The 26,910-nt window shown below is 42.1% G+C and overlaps 1 protein-coding gene across 7 annotated transcripts in view; it reads left to right on the plus strand.

Moving 5' to 3' along the window:
- SUSD1 (sushi domain containing 1) overlaps positions 1–26,910 on the plus strand; it is a 136,528-nt gene that overhangs the window by 47,784 nt on the left and 61,834 nt on the right. For 6 of the 7 annotated variants that reach the window (XM_050762024.1, XM_050762023.1, XM_050762021.1 and 3 more), the window contains exons 6-9: positions 2,767–2,946; positions 14,400–14,497; positions 15,437–15,623; positions 24,951–25,060. In XM_050762024.1, coding sequence (XP_050617981.1) covers positions 2,767–2,946; positions 14,400–14,497; positions 15,437–15,623; positions 24,951–25,060 — 575 coding nt within the window. The remainder of the gene's footprint in view (positions 1–2,766; positions 2,947–14,399; positions 14,498–15,436; positions 15,624–24,950; positions 25,061–26,910) is intronic. The other variant, XM_050762022.1, reaches the window with a different exon arrangement.

Consider the following 26,910-nt stretch of genomic DNA (forward strand, 5'->3'; position numbering starts at 1 on the left):
AATTTTTGTATTTTTGGTAGAGATGAGGTTTTGCCATGTTGGCCAGGCTGGTCTCAAACTCCTGGTCTCAAGTGATCTGCCTGCCTCAGCCTCCCAAAGTGCTGGGATTACAGGTGTGAGCCACCATGCCCAGCCAACTTTCGAGAAGCTGTGGGTGTAGGGAAAAGAATACAACTGACATGCCTTCAACTCCTGGCCATCCCATAATTGCCTGTGTAACTTTGAACGTATCATTCAATCATTTTGAGCTGTCTTCGCCTGTACAGTGGGGAAAATAACCCTTAACATGGATGGGTATTGTGAATAGTAATGCTTTATATTTAGGATCTGTTGGAATGCATATGATGACAAATGGTAGCCAGGATTTCATTCAGATTCTCAGCTGAGGGTGTGCACCAAAATCAAATTTGGAGCTTTGTAGAAATTTGGATACCAAGAACCCAATTCAGTACTACTGAATCAGAAGAGTTATCTCCGGGTGGGTGTGGGACTCCAGTACGTGCGTTTTTCTAAAGCTTCCAAGGGGATTCAGATGTGTAGCTGTTACAACCATGCATTTAATCCAAGCCATGCTGGAATCCTCTCTAAATGTCTCTTGCTGAGGGACTGTCCAACTTGAATAGCTCTGTTAATGGGGAACTCACAGAGCCACAGGTCCAAGCTGCTTCCTAATGGGTCATCCACCTGAGCCTTTGAGCCTTAATCCTTAGATAACAAGTTATTGATTTCTTATCAATTGGGTAATATTTGGTATTAATTTTTAAAAAAAATCTTGCAGTCCCAACCAAAGTCATCATGCCTTCCATTATTCTTGGTCACATCCAAGATGGAAGCCAATCTAGTTATCTTTTGTGCTTTTATCCCTTTTGTGTTTGTGCTTCTCCCCTAACCCAATGACTTGCGCTGGGTTCCCTCCCAGACTTCTCCACTGAGCACTTTAACCTTCCACCTTCAGTGTACACGAACCTATACCTCCAACCTCCTTAGCGATGGCCCCTCTACTTCCTGCTGTAACTGAACTCTGTCTTAAATTAGAAGATGTTTCAGATGTCAACAATGTGACTAGGCAGTCTTATGAAACATTAACCATCTCTTTGGTTGGTTGCTTGTGTACACACAAATATATTCATTCTTGGAATGTCTTGGGCCATTAAATACATCTAAAGGTTTGATGCTGGGAAAACATGATGAGGGCCAAAGAGTCTTGTGTCTGGTGAATATGCATGAAAAGGGAACCAAAGCTCTGTGGGCAAACCTGGGACATGAGAGGTAGACAGGGTTGGAAATTAGATGAGATCCTGCTCTGGGAAACCTCCCTCCTAGAAATAACTCTGGGGTCCTGCAACAGACCAAGCATCCACAATGGAATGGAAAAGAGTGCAATTCCATTAAATCCACACATTCTGTATCAGAGGCTCATTTAAAAGAAGCCATCTATTTCTAAGAGCAAGGATGGCTGGTGGGGATATGGGAACAGATTATATGATTTTCTCTAGTTTGAATGCTGTTATCTCAATAAAAGGACTTCTGTTTAAAAAGGCTGGATGTCAGGAGGGCTTAATTTTCTTGACTTTCTACAGATTGGGGAGAAAATCACAAATCAGAATGAATGCCTTGTTTTCTTTTTTTTTTTCTCTTACTATAGAATAACAGATTTTTTTTTTCTTTCTGTGTTTAGGTATAACTGAGACTATTGGTGACATTTGAAATTATTACAGCCATCTTATTTTATATTTATTATACTTTCTTGAATAATGTTGTATCCATGAGCACTATCATGTGATATGAAACATTAGTACGCTTTACTTCCTCCCTTCAACTCACTGCTCTGGTTTTATTGAAATAATGTAAAATTTTATTTTTATTATTATTTTACATTGTTCAACGTTTAGTTCTAGAATCCTTTACTAATAGTTATGTCAAGCTCTACAGTCACATTTAAGTGATTATGGAGACATCCATACATCTTGCTGATTTCATTGTTTCTTGGTGTTTTTTCTAAAACCTGTCTGTGCTGCCCTTATTCTTACGATATTTGTTCTGATTCATCTTTTTAATTTTTTTTTCCCAGAAAAGATACATGGGTTGATTTTTAAAAATTCTGAAATATCTAAAAATGACTTTCTTGGGCTCTTAAGTGAAGTGTAGTTTGACTGGGTCTAGAATGGTCATGTCATAATCTTTTACCTTTAGATAGTTCTTTGTAAATATTTAATTGTCTTTTAGTAGTCAGTTGTAGGGAAAAAAATTTCATATCAATTTTATAATTCCAGGTTTATCTCCTCCTGTGCAACTGATTTTTTTCTTTGAAAGGTGCATATAAGTTGAATCTTTGGGAGATAAATACTTTCTCCATTAATTTGCTTTAAAAAGTTCAGAGATTTTGAATATATTCTATTTAGCAATCAATTGGCAATAATTGCTACAATTGCATTATCATCTACTCTGGGGTTGATGATCTGAAGATGCATAGTAAAATGTACCAGAGAACTGTAATATTTAAAAGAATGCTAAGATATATTATTTCATAGATCAGTGAATTCTTTATAAGTAAGTAATCTCATAATTTGACTATTCTCTATGTGTGCATGTTTAGAAATTTTATTAAATTCAGACATACTTATATTGGATTATTTGATGGGGTTAGTGTTTTCTCTTTTCCTGTTTGAGTGGCCTCTATCGCTATTAAATATTTATTTTAAAGATATGAATTGTAGGGTTGGAAGTCAGGGCTTATAACCAGTGCTGTGTTGGTTCCCATTGCAGAGATCAACTGTGGCAACCCTCCAGAAATGCGGCACGCTATCTTGGTAGGAAATCACAGCTCCAGGCTGGGCGGTGTGGCTCGCTATGTCTGTCAAGAGGGCTTTGAGAGCCCTGGAGGAAAGATCACTTCTGTTTGCACAGAGAAAGGCACCTGGAGAGAAAGCACTTTAACATGCACAGGTACAGATTCTGTTCTTCTGGGCTCCTGCTACCCAGGAACAAAACAGCCAGTGGGAGCCGAGGGCCTAAAACTGTCTGATTGCTGCTTCACTCCACATACTGCATCCAGCTCTGCTCTTTACCTGGTTGTGCACCTGGCTTTAGATTTGTCAGCTAAATCTTGAAGATTTAGAGGGTGGATTGGAAAAATAAGTTGGATGGAAAATGTTATGCATCCATCTTTTGAGACTCACCTTAAATCACTGTGATTCCTGTCCCCTCTGCTGACTGGCTGAGACGTTTTTCTCCATGAACCATTTTCTCAGAGGGGCACACTCCTAACTTAACACCTGTTGACCGTTTTTCAGAGAAAAGGTGTTACGATGAAAAATAGTTTTTAAATGTTTATTGTGTTAACACACATAAAACATAAAATTTATCATCTAATATAGTTTCATTTCTTTTTTTTTGAAATGGAGTCTTGCTTTGTCACCCAGGCTGGAGTGCACTGGCGCGATCTCAGCTCACTGCAGCCTCCGCCTCCCGGGTTACAGTGATCAAGTGATTCTCGTGCCTCAGCCTCCCGAGTACCTGGGATTACAGGTGTCTGCCACCATGTCTGGCTAATTTTTGTATTTTAAGTAGAGACAGGGTTTCATCATGTTGCCCAGGCTGGTCTCGAACTCCAGGCCTCAAGCAATCTGCCTGCTTAGGCCTCCCAAAGTGCTGGGATTACAGGTGTGAGCCACCATGCCTGGCTTACCATCTAATATAGTTTGGATGTTTGTCTCCTCCATATCTCATGCCAAAATGTGGTCTTCAGTGTTGGAGGTGGGGCCTGGTGGGAAGTGTTTGGGTCATGGGGCCAGATCACTCAGGAATGGCTTTGTGTCCTCCCCTTGGTGATGAATTCTTGCTCTTAGTTCACATGAGAGCTCGCTGTTAAAAGGAGCCTGGCACCTTCTTCTCTCTCTTTGGCTCCCTCTCTTGCCGTTTGACATGCCTGCTCCCTCTTCACCTTCTGCCATGATCATCAACTTCCCAAGGCCCTCACCAGAAGCAGATGCTGGTGCCATGCTTCCTGTACAGCCTGCAGAACCATGAGCCAGATAAACCTCTTTCTTTATAAATTACCTGGTCTCAGGTATTCCTTTATAGCAACATGAAACTGATGAAGACACCATCTGAACTATTTTTAAGTGTGCAGTTCAGTAGTGTTTGTTTACGTATACTCATGTTGTTGCACAACCAATCTCCAGAACTTTTTCATCTTGCAAAACTGAAACGTTATACCCATTAAACAACAACTCCCCATTTGCCCCTCCCCACAGCCCCTGGAATGTCACCCTTCTACTTTCTGTCTCTTGTGAATTTGACTACTGTAGGTATCTCATATGGTACTTGTCCATTTGAGACTGGCTTATTTCACTAAGCATAATGTCTTTAAGATACATCCATGTTGTAACATGTGGCAACATTTCCTTTCTTCTTAAGGCTAATAGTCCATTATATGAGTATCCCATATTTTGTTTATCCATTCGTCTGTTGATGGACACTTGGGTATGTTCCATCTTTCGGCTATGATGAATAATGCTTGAAATGTGTGTACAAATATCTCTTTGAGACCCTGTTTTCAATTCTTTTGGATATATACACAGAAGTGGAATTGCTGGTGAAAACGAGTTTTGAGGCCTGGTGCAGTGGCTCACGCCTGTAATCTCTGCAGTTTGGGAGGCTGAGGCAGGTAGATCACTTGAGGTCAGGAGTTCAAGACCAGCCTGGCCAACATGGCAAAACCCCATGTCTACTAAAAATACAAAAATTAGCTGGGTGCAGTGGCTCACACCTGTAATCCCAGCACTTTGAGAGGCCAAGGCAGGAGAATTGCTTGACCCCTGGAGTTCAAGACCAGCCTGGAAGACATAGTGAGACCTCATCTCTACAAAAAATTAAAAATTTGCCAGGTGTGGCGGTGCACACCTGTAGCCCCCACTGCTCGGGTGGCTGACGCAGGAGAATTGTTTGAACCCAGGAGACAGTTGTGAGCCAAGATCACATCCCTGCACTCTAGCCTGGGGAATAGAGTGAGACTCTGTCTCAATAAAAAAAGGAGTTTTGAGACTTCAGTTCATATTCTATCAATGCCATATATTAGCCGTGTGTCATTAGGTGAGGCATTCTGAGCCTCAGTTTCCTCATCTATAAAAGAAGGAAATAAAATCTGTTTTTCTTACTTCAAAGAGTGTTGAAAAGGAATCAAATAAGATAATCTGTGGGGCACATTTTAGAAAACTGAAAACACCATGCACATGGTTAGTCTTTTTCCTAAAGTTGTTAGCCTCACGTGAAGCTCTTCTCATGAATCAGAAGCATGTGCTTCTACATGATTCATTTCACACCTCTGCCTCCGAGGGACAAGGTGAGAAAAGGCAATGATTCTTACCATTTGGGATGGTTGATCAGAAGGTATGACAAATGGTTGTCACACAGTCCCTGGGAATATATTTCTGGCTGTTGACTTGCTTGGCTCTGAAGACAGGTCTCTGAAGAGTGAAATCTCCAGGAGCTTTGATCTGGATCTCTGCTTTGACTAGCAGCAGAATTGTGGTCTTGCTCACCAATATTTTCCATTGGAAAGTCTAGCCAGAGCAAACAAGACATGTAGGCCCCTGAGGATTATTTGTCCATAGGCAATGGTTCATAATTATGTTGGGGATGGGAATTTGAGGAAATCTGTCCATTCACTCAATAGATATCTATTTAGCATGCACTATATGTCAGGTACTTTGTCGGCATGACCCTCTTGGAATTTACAGTGAAACAGGGGAAACAGACCTTTTCCCCAAAGATATGCACATACACATACACACATAATGTTTTACAAGTAACAAGGTGTTCCTGGATCTCTGAAATCCTTGAGTAAAGCATTCTTGGAATAGATGGAAAGCTCAGCTCTGCCGTTGAGGCCCTGTGTGTGCCATGCAATTCCTACATTTGGTTATCTCCATCAAAATTCAAGAGGAGGTAGGCCAGAGACTGCCATCGGAAAAACAAAGAAGGGTAGAGCTGGATGAGAACCCAGAGATATAATGCAGTCTTCTCTTAGAGAGGTCTCATTGCCTTGCCCAGCCCGCACAGAGGAGCAAGGTTAAACGTGTAACTGATACCAAAGACTCTAGGGTTCCAGTCTTAATAATTGGAGCTAATGCTACGCTGGACTAGACTGATGGTCACTCCAACCTATCATGGCATTTGCAAAAGCACCTCCAACAGTTATTTGGAGGAAGTGAGGTAGTTGCCTCCTGGAATGCTGAATTCAACGTTTTGGGGAAGTATTCCCGACACAGAGCAACTGCTGGAGTCACTTGGTAAGAGCTGGGTATAGCTTCTGAGCCTCAGCCATTTGCTTCATTGCTCAAGCTGCTCTGCCTCCACCATTCAGCAGTCAATGGGGGTATAAGAATTAGTCACCGCATGAAAAACCAGTGGATCTGCATGGGGCATAGTAAGCTATTAATTAGCTGATGCTTGTAGAGCACTTTGAAGAACAAACATGTTATGTAACTGCTAATTATAATTACCATCCTCAGCCTGCTACCTTTCACAAAGTCTGTGGCTCCAGCTGCAGCTGTTTCCATGGGTTTATGCGAGCTTTGATTTAAGGAAAGAAAAGGCATTTTCCCTGAGAGCTGTGATCTTTCTGTGAGGAGGCCTTTATGCCCTCAATCAGGATTGGCAGCTAAATTCAATTTCCGCAGATAAAGGAGATGATTTACATGATGATTAATTCATGGTGCAGTGCAGATGATCTCTGGGTGGGTAGGTAGGAGAGGCTTCTGGAAATGTAGTAAGAGTTGCTGATTACCATGGCTCTTCCTCAGCTACCCCTCTTCTTTTTTCTTTTCCCTGTTTTTCACTTTTTACCTATTTCTTCACTCCCCTCATCCCAACTGTCTCTGTGTATTTGTTGTTGTTGTTGTTGTTGTTGTTGGAGATGGAGTCTCACTCTGTCACCCGGGTTGAAGTGCAGTAATTACAGCTAACCACAGCCACAAACTCCTGGGCTCAAGCTATCCTTCTGCCTCAGCCTCCCAAGCAGCTGGGACCACAGACATGACCCACCATGCGTGGCTAAGTTTAAAAAAATTTTTTTTATGGAGACGGGGGTCTCACTATGTTGCCCAGGTTGGTCTCAAACTGCTAGCCTCAAGCCATCCTCCTGCCTGTGTGTATTTTATATTTCCCTTTCTTAATATTCACTTTTGGCTTCCCCTCTCATCTTTTTCTACTTTAATGCTTCTCTCTGAATGCCTCCTACCTCTGTCCTGTTTTCACTGTTTATCTTCCTGGACTTCTATGTTTAGTTCCAAACTGGGTAGAATAATTTATCTTTACCTGGGTTGTTTTTAATTACCTTTAAAAATATTTTTGACTAGTCTTTTGGATTAGTAGCACAAATCTGTATGTGCTTTTAATGAGCTGTGAGCTCTATCAAGATGGTGGGACTCTTTTTTCCCACCCCCTGCAAGGCCAGTTTGGACTGGAAACTCCAGACAGCTGGGAATTAGGCAATCACTTTAGTGTCTGGAAAAACCCCAGGTGGAAGCTCGATGTTAATGAGTCAGTTTACCTCAAGATCAAAGAGACTGATTCATTCTTGATAAGACTTTCCCTGGCTTCCATTCTGCACAGGCCATTTGGCTTTTCATGTTTAGAATCTGGGTTAATGATTATAAGGCTGACGCTCACTCACTCCACGCTCTCTGAAGGGTAACATCTCTGCTGGAACAGAGGCTGTTTATCGCTGGGATCCTTTCTGTGCCCCTAAACTGCTCTGGGCACTGCTCAGATGCCTGCAGGACACTGTTAGCCTCTGTCCCTTCTGTTTGGCTGGTGACCCTCTTCTCCGGCCACTGGGTGCTCACTTGCAGCCATACACATTTCAGATGGAACAGAAAGGTCAGCCGGAATAAATGGATACATTTCCATAAATAGCCACATGGTCAGATGTATTGGAATATGTGAATGAGGTTTGGACCATCAAGCATTATAGCTCCTGCTGGCTGAGCATGAATGTACATACCCAGGGCTCAACCAGGGACCTGAATGCTCGATTTCATTTCATCCTCTTAAAACCCTTTTGAAGTCAGCTTTGTTATTTTCATTTCAGAGATGAGTAATCTGAGACTCATAAAGGTTAAGTGACTGTTACTGGTCACTCAATAATTAGCAAATGGGAGAGCCAGGATTTGAACTGAGGCCTGTAAGCCCAGAAAGCCCACATTCTTTCTCCTACGTCAGTGTCTTCCAAGCTTGAATTATTTGTATACCACCCTGACACAATGTTTGCTATAATAAGAGTATTATTTACTTAGAATGTTTCCTTAAACAACATAACCTTAGACTTATAATTCAAATTTATTAAGGACGATATATGTGATCTCATGAGTCTGATAAAGTAGGTGTATTTTTCTGATATACACAAAAACCGATACATAGCGAACAGATAAAAATGTATTCCTGGCCGGGTGTGGTGGCTCACGCCTGTAATCCCTGCACTTTGGGAGGCCGAGGGGGGTGGATCACCTGAGGTTAGGAGTTTGAGACCAGCCTGGCCAACACGGTGAGATCCTGCCTCTACTAAAGATACAAAAATTAGCTGGGTGTGGTGGCACGTGCCTGTAGTCCCAGTTACTTGGGAGGCTGAGGCCAGAGGATTGCTTGAACTCAGGAGGCAGAGGTTGTAGTGAGCTGAGAACACGCCACTGCACTCCATCCTAGGTGACAGTGCAAGACTCCGTCTCCAAAAAAAAAAAAAAAAGTATTTGTGTGCCACCAAAAATCATCCCAAAGTGTGCAATATATTTTACACTAACGTACTCTAAGCCATGCTACTTCTACTTATTTTATGTGAATCTAAGACTTCAAAGAAAGAAAGGAAACACATTAAAACTTTTATAGCCAAACATACATTTATTCAAGTAGCCACTGTGGGAAGCCATACCCTGATTTCTGTGGTGCTGCCATTATCATCATGTGTTTGCCTTGGAAGGCAGTTTATGAGCCGTATTAGAAGATCAGTTACATTCCTTTTGAAATCGGATGCTGTTTTGACTAGAAATGATACTGAGCTCGCTTGACCATCTGTTTGGGTCACCTGGATTTATTCTGTATGACCTTTTGCTGTTTCCAGAAATATAGAAAAAGGATATAAAATTGTAAACCAAGGGAGTACACTAGACCAACCCCTGTCCTTGCACAGTGGGACTTCTGAAAGAGTAGTCTGGGCTCACTGTCTTGTTCCCTCCCCTCCTATGCTCTTCTCAGCCTACTGGGGGGAAACCAGGTATCGAACACCCCCACTTCACTGTAGCATCTCACCAAGGTCACTGATGACCACCTAACTGCCAACTTCATGTTCCAGTTTCAGCTCTCATCCTTCTCAACCTTTCCACAACATTTAGCATTGTGGATCATTTATCCATCCATTCAACTAGTCAACCAAATAATACATATTTTTTAATATCTATATTTAAGGCACTATACTAGGACCTGAGGATAGAGAGAGAAACATGGTCTTTGCCATTGTAAAGTTACATTCAGGAGAGGTAGTCATTATATAATGACTTACATATTTAGTTAATGTAATAAGTACCACATACAGAAATACTAGATGCTAACAAAATATCAAAATATGTAACATTATATATATCTATACCTATCTATATATACATAACATTATATATATATGTATGTGTATACACACACACACACAGACACAGACACACACACACACACACACACACACACACACACACACACAGAGTAAAGCAAAACAAAGGCACTTACTTTATCACCCACTGAGGCTTTCTTTCCCCAAATCCAATGAGAGTTCAGCTGGATGCTATGTGGGCCTCCTTCTTTTAAGCCAGAGAGGTCTCTGTTTTCTACAACTAGACAGGACAAGGGCCTGCTCTTCCCACCTCTACCCAAAATCAAACCTCAGATCTAATCCTGATGTTGTGGGCAGTCCATCAGGGGAGAAGGGCCATGTGAGAGAAGAGAGGGAGATGGAGTTTGCGCCCACTGCCTTGAACTGCTCCAGGCCCTTCTTGGCTAGGGAATGAGGAGGCTGTGGGGGACTGGTGGGAAGGAAGGCTGATAATTTTCTTAAAGAAATTATTTTTATTTTTAATTTTTAGGGACAGAGTCTTGTTGTATCACCCAGGCTGGAGTGCAGTGGCACACTCTCAGCTCACTGCAACCTCCGCCTCCCAGATTCAAGCGATTCTCGTGCCTCGGCCTCCCGAGTAGCTGGGATTACAGGTGTGTACCACCACACCTGGCTAATTTCTATATTTTTAGTAGAGATGTGTTTTCGCCATGTTGGCCAGGCTGGTCTCGAATTCCTGGCCTCAAGTAATCTTCCCGCCTCGGCCTCTCAAAGTGCTGAGATTACAGGTGTCAGCTACTGTGCCTGGCCTTGGAAGGCTGAGAGACACTCTTTCAAGTTCTTCCTTTCCTTCCTAGACATCAGTCACTCTGCCAGCCTCCTGCCTCTCTTCTGCATTGCCTTTTTCCTCTGGTACCCCCCGAGTTTCAGTGTTTCCCAGTGTTCTGCCGTTGGGCCATTCACTGTCTCTGCCCTACCAGCATATCTCACCTGTAACCATCCCTTCAACTACCATTAACAGATACACGACTTTTAAGAGTACTTTTTCCCTACATAGTCAGCAGATAACATCGTCACAGCCCAGTGCCTGGAGTGGCAGGATGCTTGGCATTTGATAGCCATTCAGTTAGTAGTGAGCAGGGAATGAAAGAGCTCTGGGACAGCTCCAAAGAACACTTCCAGAAATGTTTTCAGTTATCAGCACTATTGGAATGAGGGCATATAGTCTCCATTCAAAGGGCAGCATTAATGTAGATGTTGAATATCTGATTCATTTATAAAGGAGTCTTTCCAACTAATTTGTAGGCACCTGGAGGGAAAAGCAACCAAACTTTGTTAAACTGCTCCCTGGGATGAAATATCTGACACCCCTATAATTGGATCTGGGTCCCATCTGTGCAGAGAGCATGGCACAGGCTGGAGGCAGATGGCATCTTTGAGATGCCATTTACAGTTGTCATAGTGAATGAGCAAGAAGGAAGGACAAGAAAGAAAACGCCTTTCTAATCTCTGCTTGGATGACAAAGGAACTGAGAGTAAGAAGGAAATTCGCTTTGCTGGCAACTCAGAGAGAAGATGAGGGCTGGGCTGGTGCCTTTTCTTTCTGGACCAGGTGGTGAGTTAGTATCAAAGGCATGTGTGAGTGAGCAGAGATGCCAAGAGCTCTGGGGCTTTGAAGGGCAGCAAAGAGGGTAGAGGCCAGAAATATCTGGGGCTTGTTCAGGCTGATAAAAGAGTAGTACCAACATCATCTTTATGCTACCCAAGGGGGTGAACTGATAAGGTCATTGTGTCTCTTAGGGTACCCATGCTCATAATTGGAGTATTTCTTTTCTTTTTTTCTCTCTTTTCTTTCTTTCTTTCTTTTTTTTTTTTTTTGCAATGGAGTCTCATTCTGTTGCCCGGGCTGCAGTGCAGTGGCATAATCTTGGCTCACTGCAACCTCTGCCTCCTGGGTTCAAGTAATTCTTGTGCCTCAGTTTCCCAAGTAGTTGGAATTACAGGTGTGTACCACCACGCCTGGCTAATTTTTTGTATTTTTAGTAGACACAGGGTTTCACCATGTTGCCCAGGCTGGTCTCAAACTCCTGACCTCAAGTGATATGCCTGTCTCAGCCTCCCGAAGTGCTAGGATTACAGGCGTGAGCCACCGTACCCACCTGGCTCACAATTGGAGTATTTATTTGATTTCAATTTGTGTGTGTTCTAGGGAGAAATACTAATATGGAGATTCAGGAATGCTACAGACAGCCGTGGGTGGCCTTTCTGGTATCTCAGCAGGAGTTTGCCTGTTTTCCCCTCTCTGCCTCCATTGATTTTCGCTTGCTAATAAATGACCTGGGCTTACCCAAGACCAGGTCATGTGGGACACAGAATCTAGGCATTGTTCCCGAAGGGATGATTTAGTAAAGATATAAACTCTTATTTGGGCAGAGAGATCAATAGATCTGGGTCGATCCAAAGCTAGCATTGGTTCTGAGTACAGGAGAAGAGGGTTGGCCCTCCAGGTACCTAAGGTACAGGCTTCCTTTTGCACTTGGAGACTGCGAAGAGATTTACCAGAAGGGAGAAACAGGAGCTGAGTTGTGGAGAGTCTTTTCTGAGATGGAGAATTAGCTTTCTCGCTCTTCTTAGATGGGAGCCTTTCATTGGGTTTATATTTATTATGCAGTAGAGAATCAAATCCCAGGCATCAGGAATGGGAACCAAGGGCAGTAAAGCAGGGAAAGAAGGAGAGTCAGCGTACGATGCCTGATTGTACTGGTCTCCACAGAGGGCGGGCATTACCCCATCTGTGTGACAGTGTCCTTAGACGCTGAAGAAACTAAGTCTTTGTTGGACAGCCCTTCAGAGAAAAGAAAGGAGGAAGGATTTCTCTATCAGCTCCTGTCCCCATGGGATTTTAACTCCCCTGCACTTCCAGATGGCATGTGCTGGGGTGTGGGTGCCACAGCAGGGAAGCCCCAGAATAGGAGGCAAGACGTGGTCATGTTGTCAAAACCCATGCAGGGATGGGACAAGGAGCAGGGGAAGCTGAGAGAGGTTGAGGAGTTCTTAAGAGGTGTTTGCTTCAATGGGAAGGCTTGAACTGGGGCTGTGGAATATCCAGTTTTGGTGACATGAGGATAACTTTCTCCAGGAATAATTGTATGATAGCTTCTGTCTGCGGGAATTTTGTTTGTTTGTTTTTGTTTTTGTTTTTGAGATGGAGTCTCACTCTGTCACCCAAGCTGGAGTGCAGTGGCACGTTCTTGGCTCACTGCAACCTCTGCTTCCCGGGTTCAAGTGATTCTCCTGCCTCAGCCTCCCAAGTAGCTGGGACTACAGGCATGCGCCAGTGCGCCCGGCTAATTTTTGTATTTTTAGTAGAGACGGGATTTCGCCATGTTAGCCAGGCTGGTCTCGAACTCCTGACCTCAGGTGACCAACCTGCCTTGGCCTCCCAAAGTGCTGGGATTACAGGTGTGAGCCATTGCGCCAGGCCTGTTTGTTTTTGATAGTATTGTAAATGAAATCGTTTTCTTCATTTCATCTTTGGACTGCTCATTGCTAGTGTATGGAAATACAATAGGTTTTTGTACATTGGCATTGTATTCCGCAACCTCGCTGACCTCCTTTCTCAGCTCTAATACTTGTTTTGGTGTGGATTCCTTAGAGTTTTATATATAGATATATATAAGATCATATCATTTGCAAGTAGATTACTTGTGTGTAGGGAGTTTATTTTATTTTATTTTACTATTTTTGAGATGGAGTTTTGCTCTGTCACCCAGGCTGGAGTGCAGTGGTGCAATCTCAGCTTACTGCAACCTCAGGTTCAAGCCATTCTCCTGCCTCAGCCTTGCAAGTAGTTGAGATTACAGGCACGTGCCACCACACCTCGCTAAGTTTTGTATTTTTAGTAGAGATGGGGTTTCACTATGTTGTCCAGGTTGGTCTCAAACTTCTGAGCTCAGGTAATCTGCCAACTTTGACCTCCCAAAGTGCTGGGATTACAGGTGTGAGCCACTGCACCCGGCTGGGAATTTGATTTCAAAGAAATAAAAAGCTAGATCCCCTTTCCTTCTTCCTGTCTCAACAACCACTTGAGGGTTAACTGGGACTGTTGAAAACTATGTTGCCTCGGGGAACCAAGGCCTTCATATGGTTTCCCACATTGCTAAATTCATTACCTGGAATACATGCAGAATATTTAAAAGAAGCAGAACAACCCAGAGGAATCCGTGGCCTCCTGATAGAAGCAGATTAAATAGCTTCAGTTACAGGAGTGCCAGAAGTACCTAGGAACCTTGTGGAGAATTTCTTTAGTTTGCCCCAACCTGTTTCTGAGGCGTGGTCCTGTGTGGTGAGACATGTCATTTTCCCCCTTGGGATAGCAGTAACTTGAAGGAGTTTCCCACCATCCTGCTGGGAAGAGAAAGGTGGAAGCAGGTCTCACCTGTGCAATTGCAGGGAAGGTCTCACTCAGGACCCAGTTCTGGGCCTCGTTCCATTCTACCCGAGTGGAATGCCAGTGGCATCAGTGGCCTGTCAAGTGAATCACAGGTTGGAATTCTGACCTATACCCAAGCAGGAATCTTTCCTTTCCCTCTAAGTCGGGTAATGGGCCATGCTCATTCCTGATGAAGAGAAGTTGGGTGATTGGCTTGGGAGAGCTTGCATTGCCTGACTCAGTGTCGGCCTCTGAGGATGAATGGTGACCAGTAGAGATACCAGCTGAGCAGATAGACTGATCTCCCTCAGAATTTTCCTAAAGCCCATTGATGCATTTTTGTGAGTTGACTGCCTTTTTCTCTTTTAGAAATTCTGACAAAAATTGATGATGTATCAGTGTTTAATGATACCTGTGTGAGATGGCAAATAAACTCAGGAAGAATAAACCCCAAGATCGCATATGTGGTAAGTAAAATGATCCACTTCTTCCTGCTAGGACAGACACGTCACCCATGGGAATATGAGTCAGAGGGACTTGCCTCCGTGAGAGCTTTTCAATCTAAATGCTGCTTCTTTTTTTTTTTTTTTTTTTTTTTTTTTGAGACAGTCTCACTCTGTTGCCCAGGCTGGAGTGCAGTGGTGGGATCTTGGCTCACTGCAACCTCAGCCTCCTGGGTGCAAGTGATTCTCCTGCCTGAGCCTCCTAAGTAGCTGGTATTACAGGTGTGCACCACCATGCTTGGCTAATTTTTTGTATTTTCAGTAGAGATGGGGTTTCACCATGTTGGCCAGGCTGGTCTCGAACTTCTGACTTCAGGTGATCCACCTACCTCGGCCTCCCAGAGTGCTGGGATTATAGGCATGAGCCACCGCGCCTGGCCTCAATCTAACTGCTTTCCGATCCCACTGTCATTTAAAAAGAGCGGACGGAATTTTTGAAGATATCTGTATTATTTCGTTATTTTGCATTTTGTGTTTAACATGTTTGTCATTCAGCAGGGTGCGTGTGTGGGGGATGCGTTTATATTTGGCATCCTCACGATTGCTTGTTTCCAAGCGCTTGTATTTCACACCCCCAGAGCAAGCCCGGGAACGTCTGCTGACTTGGTGACAGAGTGCAGCCAATGGTCCTCAGGTTGCAGTTGTCTCCATTTGATCATTCGTGTGCAGGAGAGCACTTCCTAGGGAGATTCGTCATTTATGTCTCTTCTAGGGGTTTAATATTCACCGGGCTGATCAGACTTTATCAGCAGATACCTGGCAGCAGAGATGTACCTTACGAATGCTCCCTGGCTGAGCAGCGCAGTATAAAATGGAATAGTAGGAGAATGGGCTCCAGCACCACAAATTCTGGATTGTTTTGACTGGAGTCATAGGGGGTTCTCTTGTCTTTTCCTCTCAAAGATATCCGTAAAAGGACAACAGTTAGACCCTATGGAATCAGTTCATGAGGAGACAGTCAACTTGACCACAGACAGCAGGACCCCAGAAGTATGCCTAGCCCTGTACCCAGGCACCAACTACACGGTGAACATCTCCACAGCACCTCCCAGGCGCTCTGTGCCAGCCGTCATTGGTTTCCAGACAGCTGGTAGGTGGAGGCGAAGCCTCATTTCCTCCTAGAAAACGCTAAGCACAGAATGTGGGGAAGTATGCTGCAGAATCAGCTGGGCCGGACAGCTCCTATTTGCTTTCTGAGATTTATACTCAGACGTAGTTACTCCAGCCATAGAACTAGAGGAGGTCGAGAGATCCGTATCCTCTTGGTACCAGGCTGAATGGGCTCTGGGGTATTTTTTCTCAGCTGAGCCCTCAGGGAGTGGTGGCAAGTAATAAAAAGGCATTTAAAAGGAGAACATTAGGTGATGATCAGTCCACTCTCAAATACCCAAGGCAACAGAGGGTAGCCATGTGGCTTATCTTTGGCAGTAAACTCAAAAGTCATTTCTGGCCAGGTGTGGTGGCTCATGCCTATAATCCCAGCAGTGTGGGAGGCTGAAGCAGGCGGATCACTTGAGGTCAGGAGTTCCAGACCAGCGTGGCCAACATGGCAAAACCATATCTCTACTAGAAACAGAAAAACTTAGCTGGGTGTGGTGGCGCACGCCTGCAGGACCAGCAACTTGGGAGGCTGAGGCACAGGAATCACTTGAACCCAGGGGGCAGAGGTTGCAGTGAGTGAGCCGAGATAGTGCCACTGCACTCCTGCCTAGGCAACAGGCAAGACTGTCTCAAAAAAAAAAAAAAAAAAAACCAAAAAAAAAAACCAAGAGTCATTTCTTGCTCTTGCGTGTGAAAGAGGAGGTGCCAGGGAGGCTGACCCAGCAGCTTTAAGGGGATCAAGTTGAGAGTGGGGAGGTGGAAGCAGGGGCACCCCTAGGGTGCGGGAGGGTAGGTGTTAGCTGAAAAAAGGAGTGGAGGGAAGGAGCTTTAAGAAGTAGAAATAAACCTCATTGTACATAATTGTCACATGGGTTTTTAAAAACACTGTGACAATTACAGTAAGTAAAAAAAAAAAAAAAAAAACTCTGGTTATGAGGTATGAGGACTAATTAAATACTTTGTAGACAGGTGGGGCACAGTGGCTCATGCCTGTAATCCCTGCACTTTGGGAGGCTGAGGAGGATTGCTTGAAGCCAGGTGTTTGAGGTCAACCTGAGCAACACAGTGAGACCCCCATGTCTACCAAAAAAAAAAAAAAGAAAGAAAGAACATTTAGCCTGGTGTGATGGTGCATGCCTATAGTCCCAGTTACTCAGGTGGCTGAGGCAAGAGGATCACTTGAACCCAGGAGTTCAAGGCTGCAGTGAGCTCTGATCATGCCACTGCACTCCAACCTGGGTGACAGGGCAAGACCCTGTCTCAGAAAACAAACAAACAAAAAACCCTGTAGACAAACCTTGAGAAGTAATTGATGTCATTTATTTATTTATTTTCTGAGATGGAGTCTTGCTGTGTCGCCCAGGCTGGAGTGCAGTGGTGCTATCTTGACTCACTGCAATCTCTGCTTCCTAGGTTCAAGCGATTCTCCTGCCTTAGCCTTCTGAGGATCTGGGATTACAGGCACCCACTACGATGCCTGGCTATTTTTTGTGTTTTTAGTAGAGACTGGGTTTCACCATATTGGCCAGGCTGATCTCAAACTCCTGACCTCAAGTGATCTGCCCACCTCAGCCTCCCAAAGTGCTGGGATTATAGGTGTGAACCACCACAGCTGGCCAATGTCATTTATTATTTTGGGGGAGTTGAGAAAGTTCTTAATTAGCTGTTTGCTATCCCACTTAAACTGTACCTTAACCCGAGTAGCTGGGAAGTGACATAGATTCAGCAGAAATAGTTGAAAAAGTCTGCCAATCTTAACAATATAAAACCAACTATGAGATTATACAAATTAGGTCTCTTCATATTTGTATATAAATAAAACAAAATTAATTCTTTGCAAGTAAATAATATGTAGGCAAAGATATTATAAAATTAATATGGTAACTAATCAGAGAAGCCTTACAAAATTATTAGTAAACTACTATAGGGAAATGTCTTTAAAAGATCATCACTCACCGGTCACTATTCAGTGAGGATGACAGGTTGCTGTTTGGCATCAGCTGTTTTTACTAATATCCAATTACCTGTTCAAGTTCCTTCCCCTTGGGAAAAACATGGTCTTTGGAGTCAGGCAGATCTGGTTTTGCCTCTTATGTCTGTAGTGAAGAGTTGGCTGATCATGGCTGAGTTATTTAATGTCTCTGGACTAAAGGGAATTGGATTATATTTGCAAGTTAATCTAGAGAGAATTAGGATTTATATTGAGCCATCCTAACTGGGAGCAAGGTATGTTTCCACATTTACTCAGTGTGTACTCAAGTCTTCTGTTTACTTATGCACTATTATAAAGACTTGTCATTCTTTTCCTCCAGATCCTGGACATTCTGTTCTGATTTCATTATCGGAGTTACGCTATTTTCCTTAAAATGAACTGGGAAGTTTTCCATTGTTTTTCCCTCTGGAATAGTTTATGTCACATTGGAATTATTCCCTTCCTTTAAAATTGAACGTTTTCTCAAAAGATCATTGAAGTTGCACCCCTTTAAGGGGATGATTCTTTGACAACTTTGTCAATTTCTTTCATGATTTTGGGTCTGTTTATGTTTCTGACATTTTCTTGAGTCAATTTTTGTATTTTTCTAAAAAATATATATTTGGTTGATATATTACCCATATTGGCAGAATGTCAGATGGAATATTTGCTTTCATCTCCTCTGGGTCTATAGGTTATATAATCCCGGGTTATTCTGACTCCTAAGTTCGGTTCTCTTTCTCTTTTTAGAGGTTGATTGGTTTGGGTTGTGTATTTTATTACTATTTTTTTTTCCCCAAGGAATGAACTCTTGGGTTTTGAAATTGTTTTTCTTTTTCAAACTCACTAATTTCTCCTCTTGTTTTTATTTTTCCTTCTCCATGTTTCTCTCTCTCTCTCTCTCTTTTTTTTTTTTTTTTTTTGAGACACCCAGCTCTGTCACCCAGGTTGGAATGCAGTGGTGCAATCATGGCTCACTGCAACCTTGACCTCCTGGGCTCAAGTGATCCTACCACCTCAGCCTCCCAAGTAGCTGGGACTACAAACATGCACCACTATGCCTGGCAAATTTTTGTATTTTTTGTAGAGACAGGGTTTCGCCATGTTGCCCAGGCTGGTCTTGGACTTCTGGGCTCAGTTGATATGCCTGCCTCCGCCTCCCCAAGTACTGGGATTATAAGTGTGAGTCACAGTGCACAGCCCATATTTCTGTTAAATTGGTTATATTGTTCTGTTTCTAAATTCTTGAGCTGAATGCATAACAAAATTCAACTTATTTCCATTCTTTTCTGTTTGATAGTAAAAGTCTTTAATGTTTCTTTCTTGCAGATTTGAGCTTTGGCAGAATTCTTTAGGCATTGATACATGTTTCAAGGCATGGTATAATTGCTATTCTGATTTTCTGTTTGACAGAATAATTATTTATATTTTAATAAGTATTCTCTTTACCCTTACTTTCAAAGCATTATATAATTACTATTGTGATTTTCCCTTTGAATAATTAATTATAAGCATTTTATACAGTGGTAGATTTTTTCTTTGTAACATTTATACTGTGTTGTTATTTTCTAGTTTTATTACATTTTGGTATGTTTTGGAGTATTTATTGACATTTTCTTGGGTCTTAGCATTTGACCAAGTTTGGTAATTTCAGTAGGTGCTAGATAATAAGGTAGAGTGTTTGTCTGTAAGGGGAGTAAGATCTACTATTAAGTCAACTTTATTAATAGAATTATTCAGTACTTCTGGTTTTTGTTTATTTTTAACATGGATCGCCATTTTCTGTTCCTCTTAGAAATTCTTATTGGTTTGTTTCACACATTTTGATATGATTTTTATGTTCATGACTGATATCTTTATTATAGATTCTTTCACTAGTAACAAATGGCTTGTTTTAGCCTGTTTAATACCTTTGCCTTGAATTATATGTTGAAAGTAATATTGTCTTCTTGATTTATTTGTGCTTGCATTTGCATGATATGCCTTTGTCTACTTTTTTCCTTCTTGAAAGCTATCTGAATAATATTGCTATAAATGTACTCTAGGAGACAGCATGTATTGACAGCCTTTCTGGAAAACTTTTATTTTTGATTAGATAAGTTATCCAACTTACATCATTCTTATTTGTGATATGATTTTCCTTTTATTTATTTATTTATTTATTTATGAATGAGACAGAATCTCGCTGTGTCGCCCAGGCTGGAGTATAGTGGCGTGATCTTGGCTCACTGCAACCTCGGCCTCCCGGTTTTAAGCGATTCTTGTGCCTTAGCCTCCCGAGTAGCTGGGACTACAGGCGTGAGCCACCACGTCTGGCCTCTTCTTTTCTTTCTTTTTTTTCTTTTTTTTTGATATGGTCTAGCTCTGTTGCCCAGGCTGGAGTTCAGTGGTGCAACCATGGCTCACTGCAGCCTTGACATTCCAGGCTCAAGCAATCCTCCTACCTCAGCTCCCAAGTAGCTGGGACCACAGTTATGCAGATCACTTAATTTTTTCATTTTGTAAATTTTTGTAAAGACAAGGTGTCACTATATTGCCCAGGCTGGTCTTGAACTCCTGGCCTCAAGGGATCCTCCCACCTCAGCTTCTCAAAGTGCTGGGATTACAGGTGTGAGCCACTGTTCCTGGTCTGCTTTTTCCCTTTTTAATGCTACTTTGCTGTGTCTTTTGTTTTCTTTTTGTTACACAGATTTTCTTTTCCAGTGAGTCAGATAGTATAGATTTTGTTTTCTTTTCTACAAGTGATCACATTTAAAAAAGACAAATTCTATTTGAGTGTGTATTTCTTTTTTCACCAGTGTTAAGACTGAAATATTGTTAACTTTTCCCTGAAGAGATAAGTTAGCATTCCTTTTATTTACAAAACTCCCTTTTATTTCTTCCCCTCTCTCTCCTCTTAGGTTATTGGTTTAGTATGGCATTATATTACCAGTTTCTTATTTTTAACATGTGTTATCTCTTCAAAGAGCTCACTCTTATATTGATTTATAGAAACCTTGGTAGCAATGATTTAACCTTGGGTACATGTTTTAATAGTTTCAGTGCTTATTGACAGTCTTTTCAAACCACATTCTCTATTATTTCTCTATCTCTATTTCTCTCTCTGTAGGGTGATTTGCCTGCTCCTCAGGGAGGCAATGGGATACTTTCTGAGTCCATGATGATCTGAGAATGTCTTTTGTTGCCTTCACATGTGAATGAGAGCTTGATTGAAGATAAAATTGTTGGGTCATAAACTTTTGTTCTTGGAATTCTAGAAGTATTTCATATTGACATTGGGAACTGGAAGCTTTGAAAGAAGAGTTAGAAGAAGGTGTGATTTTCTTTTTTTTTTTAAATCCTGGCCAGGTGCAGTAGCTCATGCCTGTAATCCCTGCACTTTGGGAGGCTTAGGTGGGCAGATCACCTGAGGCCAGGATCAACATGGCATAACACCAAAATTACAAAATTAGCCGGCGGTGGGGCGGATGGTGGCGGTGGTGCGTGCCTGTAGTTCCAGCTACTTGAGAATCTTAGGCACGAGAATTGCTTGAACACGGGAGGCGGAGGTTGCAGTGAGCCAAGATCACACCACTGCACTCCAGCCTGGGTGATAGAGCGAGACTGTCTCAAATAAATAAATAAAATATAAAAAAATTCTATGTAAGCTATTTGATTTTCAGCTTATGTATCATGAAGGCTTCTTTAGCCATAAAATTTAAGACATTAATCATTTATTAATGTACCTGGCAAATGTTTATTGACCACCTATTATGTGTCTGATGTTTTTTAGGCATTGAGAATTCGATAGTGACACAGAAGTCTCTTCCTTCATGAAACCTCTGTCTGGGTAGTGGGCAGATGGAAATGTTCATGTTTTGCACTAAGTTTTCCAAGTACCCTGTGAGTTGCTGTTGTTGTTGTTGTTGTTTTGAGACTGAGTCTTATTTTGTCACCCAGGCTGGAGTGCAGTGGTGTGATATTGGCTCACTGCAACCTTCACCTCCTGGGCTCAAGAGATTTTCGTGCCTCAGCCTCCCGAGTGGCTGGGATTACAGGTGTGTGTCACCACACCCAGATAATTTTTGTATTTTTAGTAGAGACAGGGTTTCACCATGTTGGCCAGACTGATCTCAAACTCCTGACCTCAAGTGATCCACTCATCTTGGCCTCGCAAAGTGCTGGGATTACAGGCATGAGCCACCTTGCCCAGCCCCCTGTGAGTTTGTTGGTCTTTAGAATTTGGCTTAACTATATATTAGGAACATTTTCTTTTATTACATCTCTGATTATTGCTTTTTTAAGAAAAGTTTGTTTTTTGCTCTTCAAATATCCCTATGTGGAATTGCTTGTTCGTCCACATGGGTTTCCCATTTTCTCCTTTTTATTGTCCATGTCTTTTTCCTCTGCCTTCTTTGAATATATAACAAGCTTGTTCTCTATGTGCACTTACGCAAATATGCATTTTTGCATTGACATTTCCTATCTTTACCATTTCCAATGCACTTTAAATTCTGCTGTTGCACTTTCATTTCCTTTTCTTTGGGTCTCATCTAGTTCCCTTTTTATTTTTGCTTCTCTCTACCAGTTTCCTCTCTGCTGTCACGTTCTCTTATTATCTCATCCTTTATCTCTTGTTTGAATCTATTTTAAAAAATTTTATTTACCATACAAAACAGATGCTACCTAATTTTACCATTGCTCCATATTTTCTTGTTTATAAATATGCTTGTTCTTTGCCTCCCGAGCACAATCTTCCTTTCCTTCCCTCTCCTTCTTTGTAGAATCATTTTGCAGTTTTTTTCCCACCCTTCTGGATTATTTATCCTTAGAAGATAAAAATTCAGTCTAGGTCTGATATTTCCCTCATAATAAAATGGATGGCCTTCCCTTTGATCTTCCTTTCCATTGGATAATGTTAGTATGTTTATATCAGATCTCAGTATGAATGGATTTTCTGCTGGTTGGGTGATCCAGTGTCCTTTGGGCAGCAGCTGTGAGAAAGCCCACCACCCTGTGCTTTGTTTCTGAGCATTTTGCTATGATTGGTGAAGTTGTTGGCTTTGGGCCTGGCTTCTTTATGGCATTACAGCCTACCAAGGCAGGAAAGAGGCAAGCCCTTTCTGTTAACCCAGCCTCTCTGCCAGATGGTACCTTCAGGTCCTGAGGCCTCTACTTCGAAGTCCTTCCCTGTTACTAATCTACAGTGGGCTACAGAAGGGCTATTATTATTATTATTATTATTACTATTATTATTATTAGCAGTAGCAATAGTAGTATATATACTATTATTTTTAATATATACCTGATTGCCTATCAGAATTGCCTGGTGAGGTTAGGGATGTGGTGGTTCATGCCTGTAATCCCAGCACTTTGGGAGACTGAGGCAGGTGGATGGCTTGAGTCCAGGAGTTTGAAACCAGCCTGGGGACATGGTGAAACCCTATTTCTACAAAAGAAACCCCCCAAATTAGCTGGGCTTGGTGGTGTATGCCTGTAGTCCTAGCTACTCAGGAGGCTGAGGTGGGAGGATTGCTTGAGCCCAGGAGGTGGAGGTTGCAGTGTAGTCAGGGTGACAGAGTGAGACCCTGTTTAAAAAAAGAGAGAGAGAGAAGAAGAACTGTCAGGTGAACTCTTAAAAAAATACAGATGTCAAAGCATTACTTCAAATCTGCAGATGTCTGGGTGATTCTGAGGTGCAGTTTGGGAACCACTGGGCTAAATGGCTCCAGATAGAGCATGGGTCATTGATTTGTCCTGTGACCTGTTTTGATTTTTCCATGGGCTCTAGTTCTCCTCCAGTTCTTTCTTTTGAAACTTTGGGACTACATTCCTTTGCTTGGAAGCCAGGTTGCACCGTAGGTCTTAGGGTCTTTCTTTAGCCCGGGCTCTTCCATACTGTGCTAAGCTGAAATGTCTTCATGTTTCCGCCTTGTGTATGGCAACCGACCCTTCTTTCCAACCCAGATGCAAATTTTGACCCATTTTTACTTATTCTCCATCACTTCTGTCAGGCTTGGGCGTGGGAAGTGGGAGCCAGATGCCTTTGTTCACATTGCCATCTTCCCCTGAATTCAGACGATAATGACTATCTTATGTGAAAATCATATTGAGATATGAACTGTGCAGACAGTACTTCTGCTTCTGTTCTGCCTGTACAGAGACAAAAGCTTTATGTGGTATTTCTTACATACATGCATTTCTTACATGCAGACACTTGGTGTTCCTCAAAATCGCATGCATACATGTGACCATTTTCATTTCTGATGTCCTTATGAAATCTGTTAAATAAAAATTGTGAAGACAAAGGAGAGCACATATGATAGGTCTTCAAATTCTCTCTCATAACCATCTTTCTACACTTTCCAATTATAGGCAGGAATATTTTCCCCAGCTAGTTGCCTTGTGCTGAATATGTCAGTGATATTGAAAATGCTGTGGACAATTCTGATCTTGACTAAAATAATTTATTGTTCTCATTCTTAGGTAGCAGAAACTCCCACAGGAGAAATACACATTAAAGGTAGTTATAAAATAGCTTCTCTTTGGTAGACATTTACACCTTTCCCATTGGTAGAAAAAGTACAGTCTTGTTTGTTAGGAAATTTACTTTTTCTTGAAAATCACTGATGTTATTCCTGACTCTGTTATTTCTTTAATTCATTAGTAACAAATCTATCCTTTTAGACTACATTAAGAAAATAGAACATTGTAAGAATGAATTAGACTACAGGAGGTATGAAATGACATTTTTTCTGTACAATGGTTAAAACAAGTCTGCTTTCTGATTATTTTATTGCCTTAGTACTCAGCTGAGTAGCTCTTGAAATACTGTGTGCTGTGAAAGCAAATTTCCTCTTGCTTGGTCATCTACTTTCTGGTTATTTTCTAGGTTGGAAAGCACTTGCTCTGAGAGTTTAAATCTATAGCCTTTGATTTTTATTTGCCACTTTCCTTATTCTCAGACTTCCTGGCTACTGCTATGCTTACCTTCATGACATTTTACTATGGACAATCCAAGTGACAGGATTAACTTTCTAAAAATATCACAGCTTTCTTTATTATTTTATGGCAATTATTAAATGTTTCATTTGCTTATCTAAGCGGCCTGTGACATAAGAAAAGCAAGCTGAATTACTTGCTTTTACAAACAGGAAGACTGAGGTTCAGTGACTTAGCTAAGGTAATTACAATTGAGAAGTTGGAGAGCCAGGACTTGAAGATAAGTCCATTGATGCCAGATTTAATATTATTCCTCTTAAACACCCAATTGGCTCTCTTAAGGTGTCAGAGTTTCACTTGCATTCAGCAGTGATGCATTTTGCTAATTTGGTGCAAACTATAAGTTTCTCTCTTGTCTTTTAGAAGATGATCTCTTAGAAGATGATGGAATATTCAATATTTCAATATTTAATGAAACTTGTTTGCAACTGAACAGGCATTCTAGGAAAGTTGGATCAGAACACATGTACCAAGTAAGGAGATCTCTTATGCTGTCTATTAAAGAATTGTGTCATTTAAAACTTTGGGTGATCTCCAAGTAAGTATCCAAAGTATTTAAAAATGAATGAACTTCTAGACAGTTTGTGATTTTTGTTTCTAGAGATGGATGTGAGATGTGAGATGGATGTAAATGAGGAACTAACTTGAAGCAAGATACTATATTTGGTGACTTGCTATCATTTTCTGTGCCTGGCATTTCAAGCTCATATTTTATTTTAATGCATTAAATAATACAGCTTATTTTGCTATCAGATTCACATTTGGGCATGGAATGTGTGTGTGTGGTTTTTTTTTAGACTGAGTTTCACTCTTGTTGTGCAGGCTGGAGTGCAGTGGCGTGATCTTGGCTCACTGCAATCTCGGCCTCCTGGGTTCAAGCGATTCTCTTGTGTCAGCCTTCCTGAGTAGCTGGGATTGTAGGCATGCGCCACCATACCTGGCTAATTTTGTATTTTTAGTAGAGACGGGGTTTCTCCATGTTGGTCAGGCTGGTCTTGAACTCCCGACCTCAGATGATCTGCCCACCTGGGCATGGAATTTTAAGGAACTCATTGGATGGCTATTGGTCCTCATTTAACTTGATATTTTCTTAAACATCATGAGTAAAATGATAAGTAAATTCAGGCAGGAACTGAGATTTATTTTTGTGTCATTTTTAGTGCCTAGCAAGTCATCTGGTGGACAGTAAATTCAGTAAGTATTACATAAAAATTTTTTTTTTTTTTTTTTTTTTTGAGAGGGAGTCTTGCTCTGTCGCCCAGGCTGAAGTGCAGTGGCGCCATCTTGGCTCACCGCAAGCTCCGCCTCCCGGGTTCACACCATTCTCCTGCCTCAGCCTCCCGAGTAGCTGGGACTACAGGCGCCCGCCACCACGCCCAGCTAATTTTTTGTATTTTTTAGTAGAGACGGGGTTTCACTGTGTTAGCCAGGATGGTCTCGATCTCCTGACCTCGTGATCCACCCGCCTCGGCCTCCCAGAGTTCTGGGATTACAGGCGTGAGACACCACACCTGGCCAAAAAAAAATTTTTTTTTTTTGAGACGGAGTCTTGCTCTGTTACCCAGGTTGGAGTGCAGTGGGGCAATCTTGGCTCACTGTGACCTCCACCTTCCAAATTCAAGCGACTCTTGTGCCTCAGCCTCTCAAGTAGCTGGGATTACAGGCGTGCACCACTATGCCCTGCTGATTTTTGTATTTTTAGTAGACACATCGTGTCACCATATTGGCTAGGCTGGTCTCGAACTCCTGACCTCAAGTGATCCATCCACCTCGGCCTCCCGAGGTGCTGGGATTACAGGTGTGAGCCACTGCGCCCAGGTCAAAATTAATTAATTTATTCTATTTACCAAAAGGATATCACGTATTAGGACCTGGAAGTTTCCAATTCAAGCTAATAGAATATATAGGTAAACAGGCAACTACAATATGGTATAATGAGTGCTTTGACAAAAAGTAAATTAATAATGGAATAATAAGAGTAAATAAGTATAAAAAGAGAGATTTTATTTGTAAGTGTGTGTGGTTCCAGGTACAATTTTTTTGTTTTTTTTGAGATGGAGTCTTGCTCTGTCATCCAGGCTGAAGTGCAGTGGTGTGATCTTGGCTCACTGCAACCTCCCTCTCCCAGGTTCAAGCAATTCTCCTGCCTCAGCCTCCCTAGTAGCTGGAATTCCAGGCATGCGCCACCATGCCCAGCTAATGTTTGTAGTTTTAGTAGAGATGGGGTTTTGTCATGTTGGCCAGGCTGGTCTCGAACTCCTGACCTCAAGTGATCCAGCTGCCTTGGCCTCCCAAAGTGCTGGGATTACAGATGTGAGCCACT

Source organism: Macaca thibetana, chromosome 15, assembly GCF_024542745.1.
Source record: "Macaca thibetana thibetana isolate TM-01 chromosome 15, ASM2454274v1, whole genome shotgun sequence".
NCBI lineage: Eukaryota > Metazoa > Chordata > Mammalia > Primates > Cercopithecidae > Macaca > Macaca thibetana.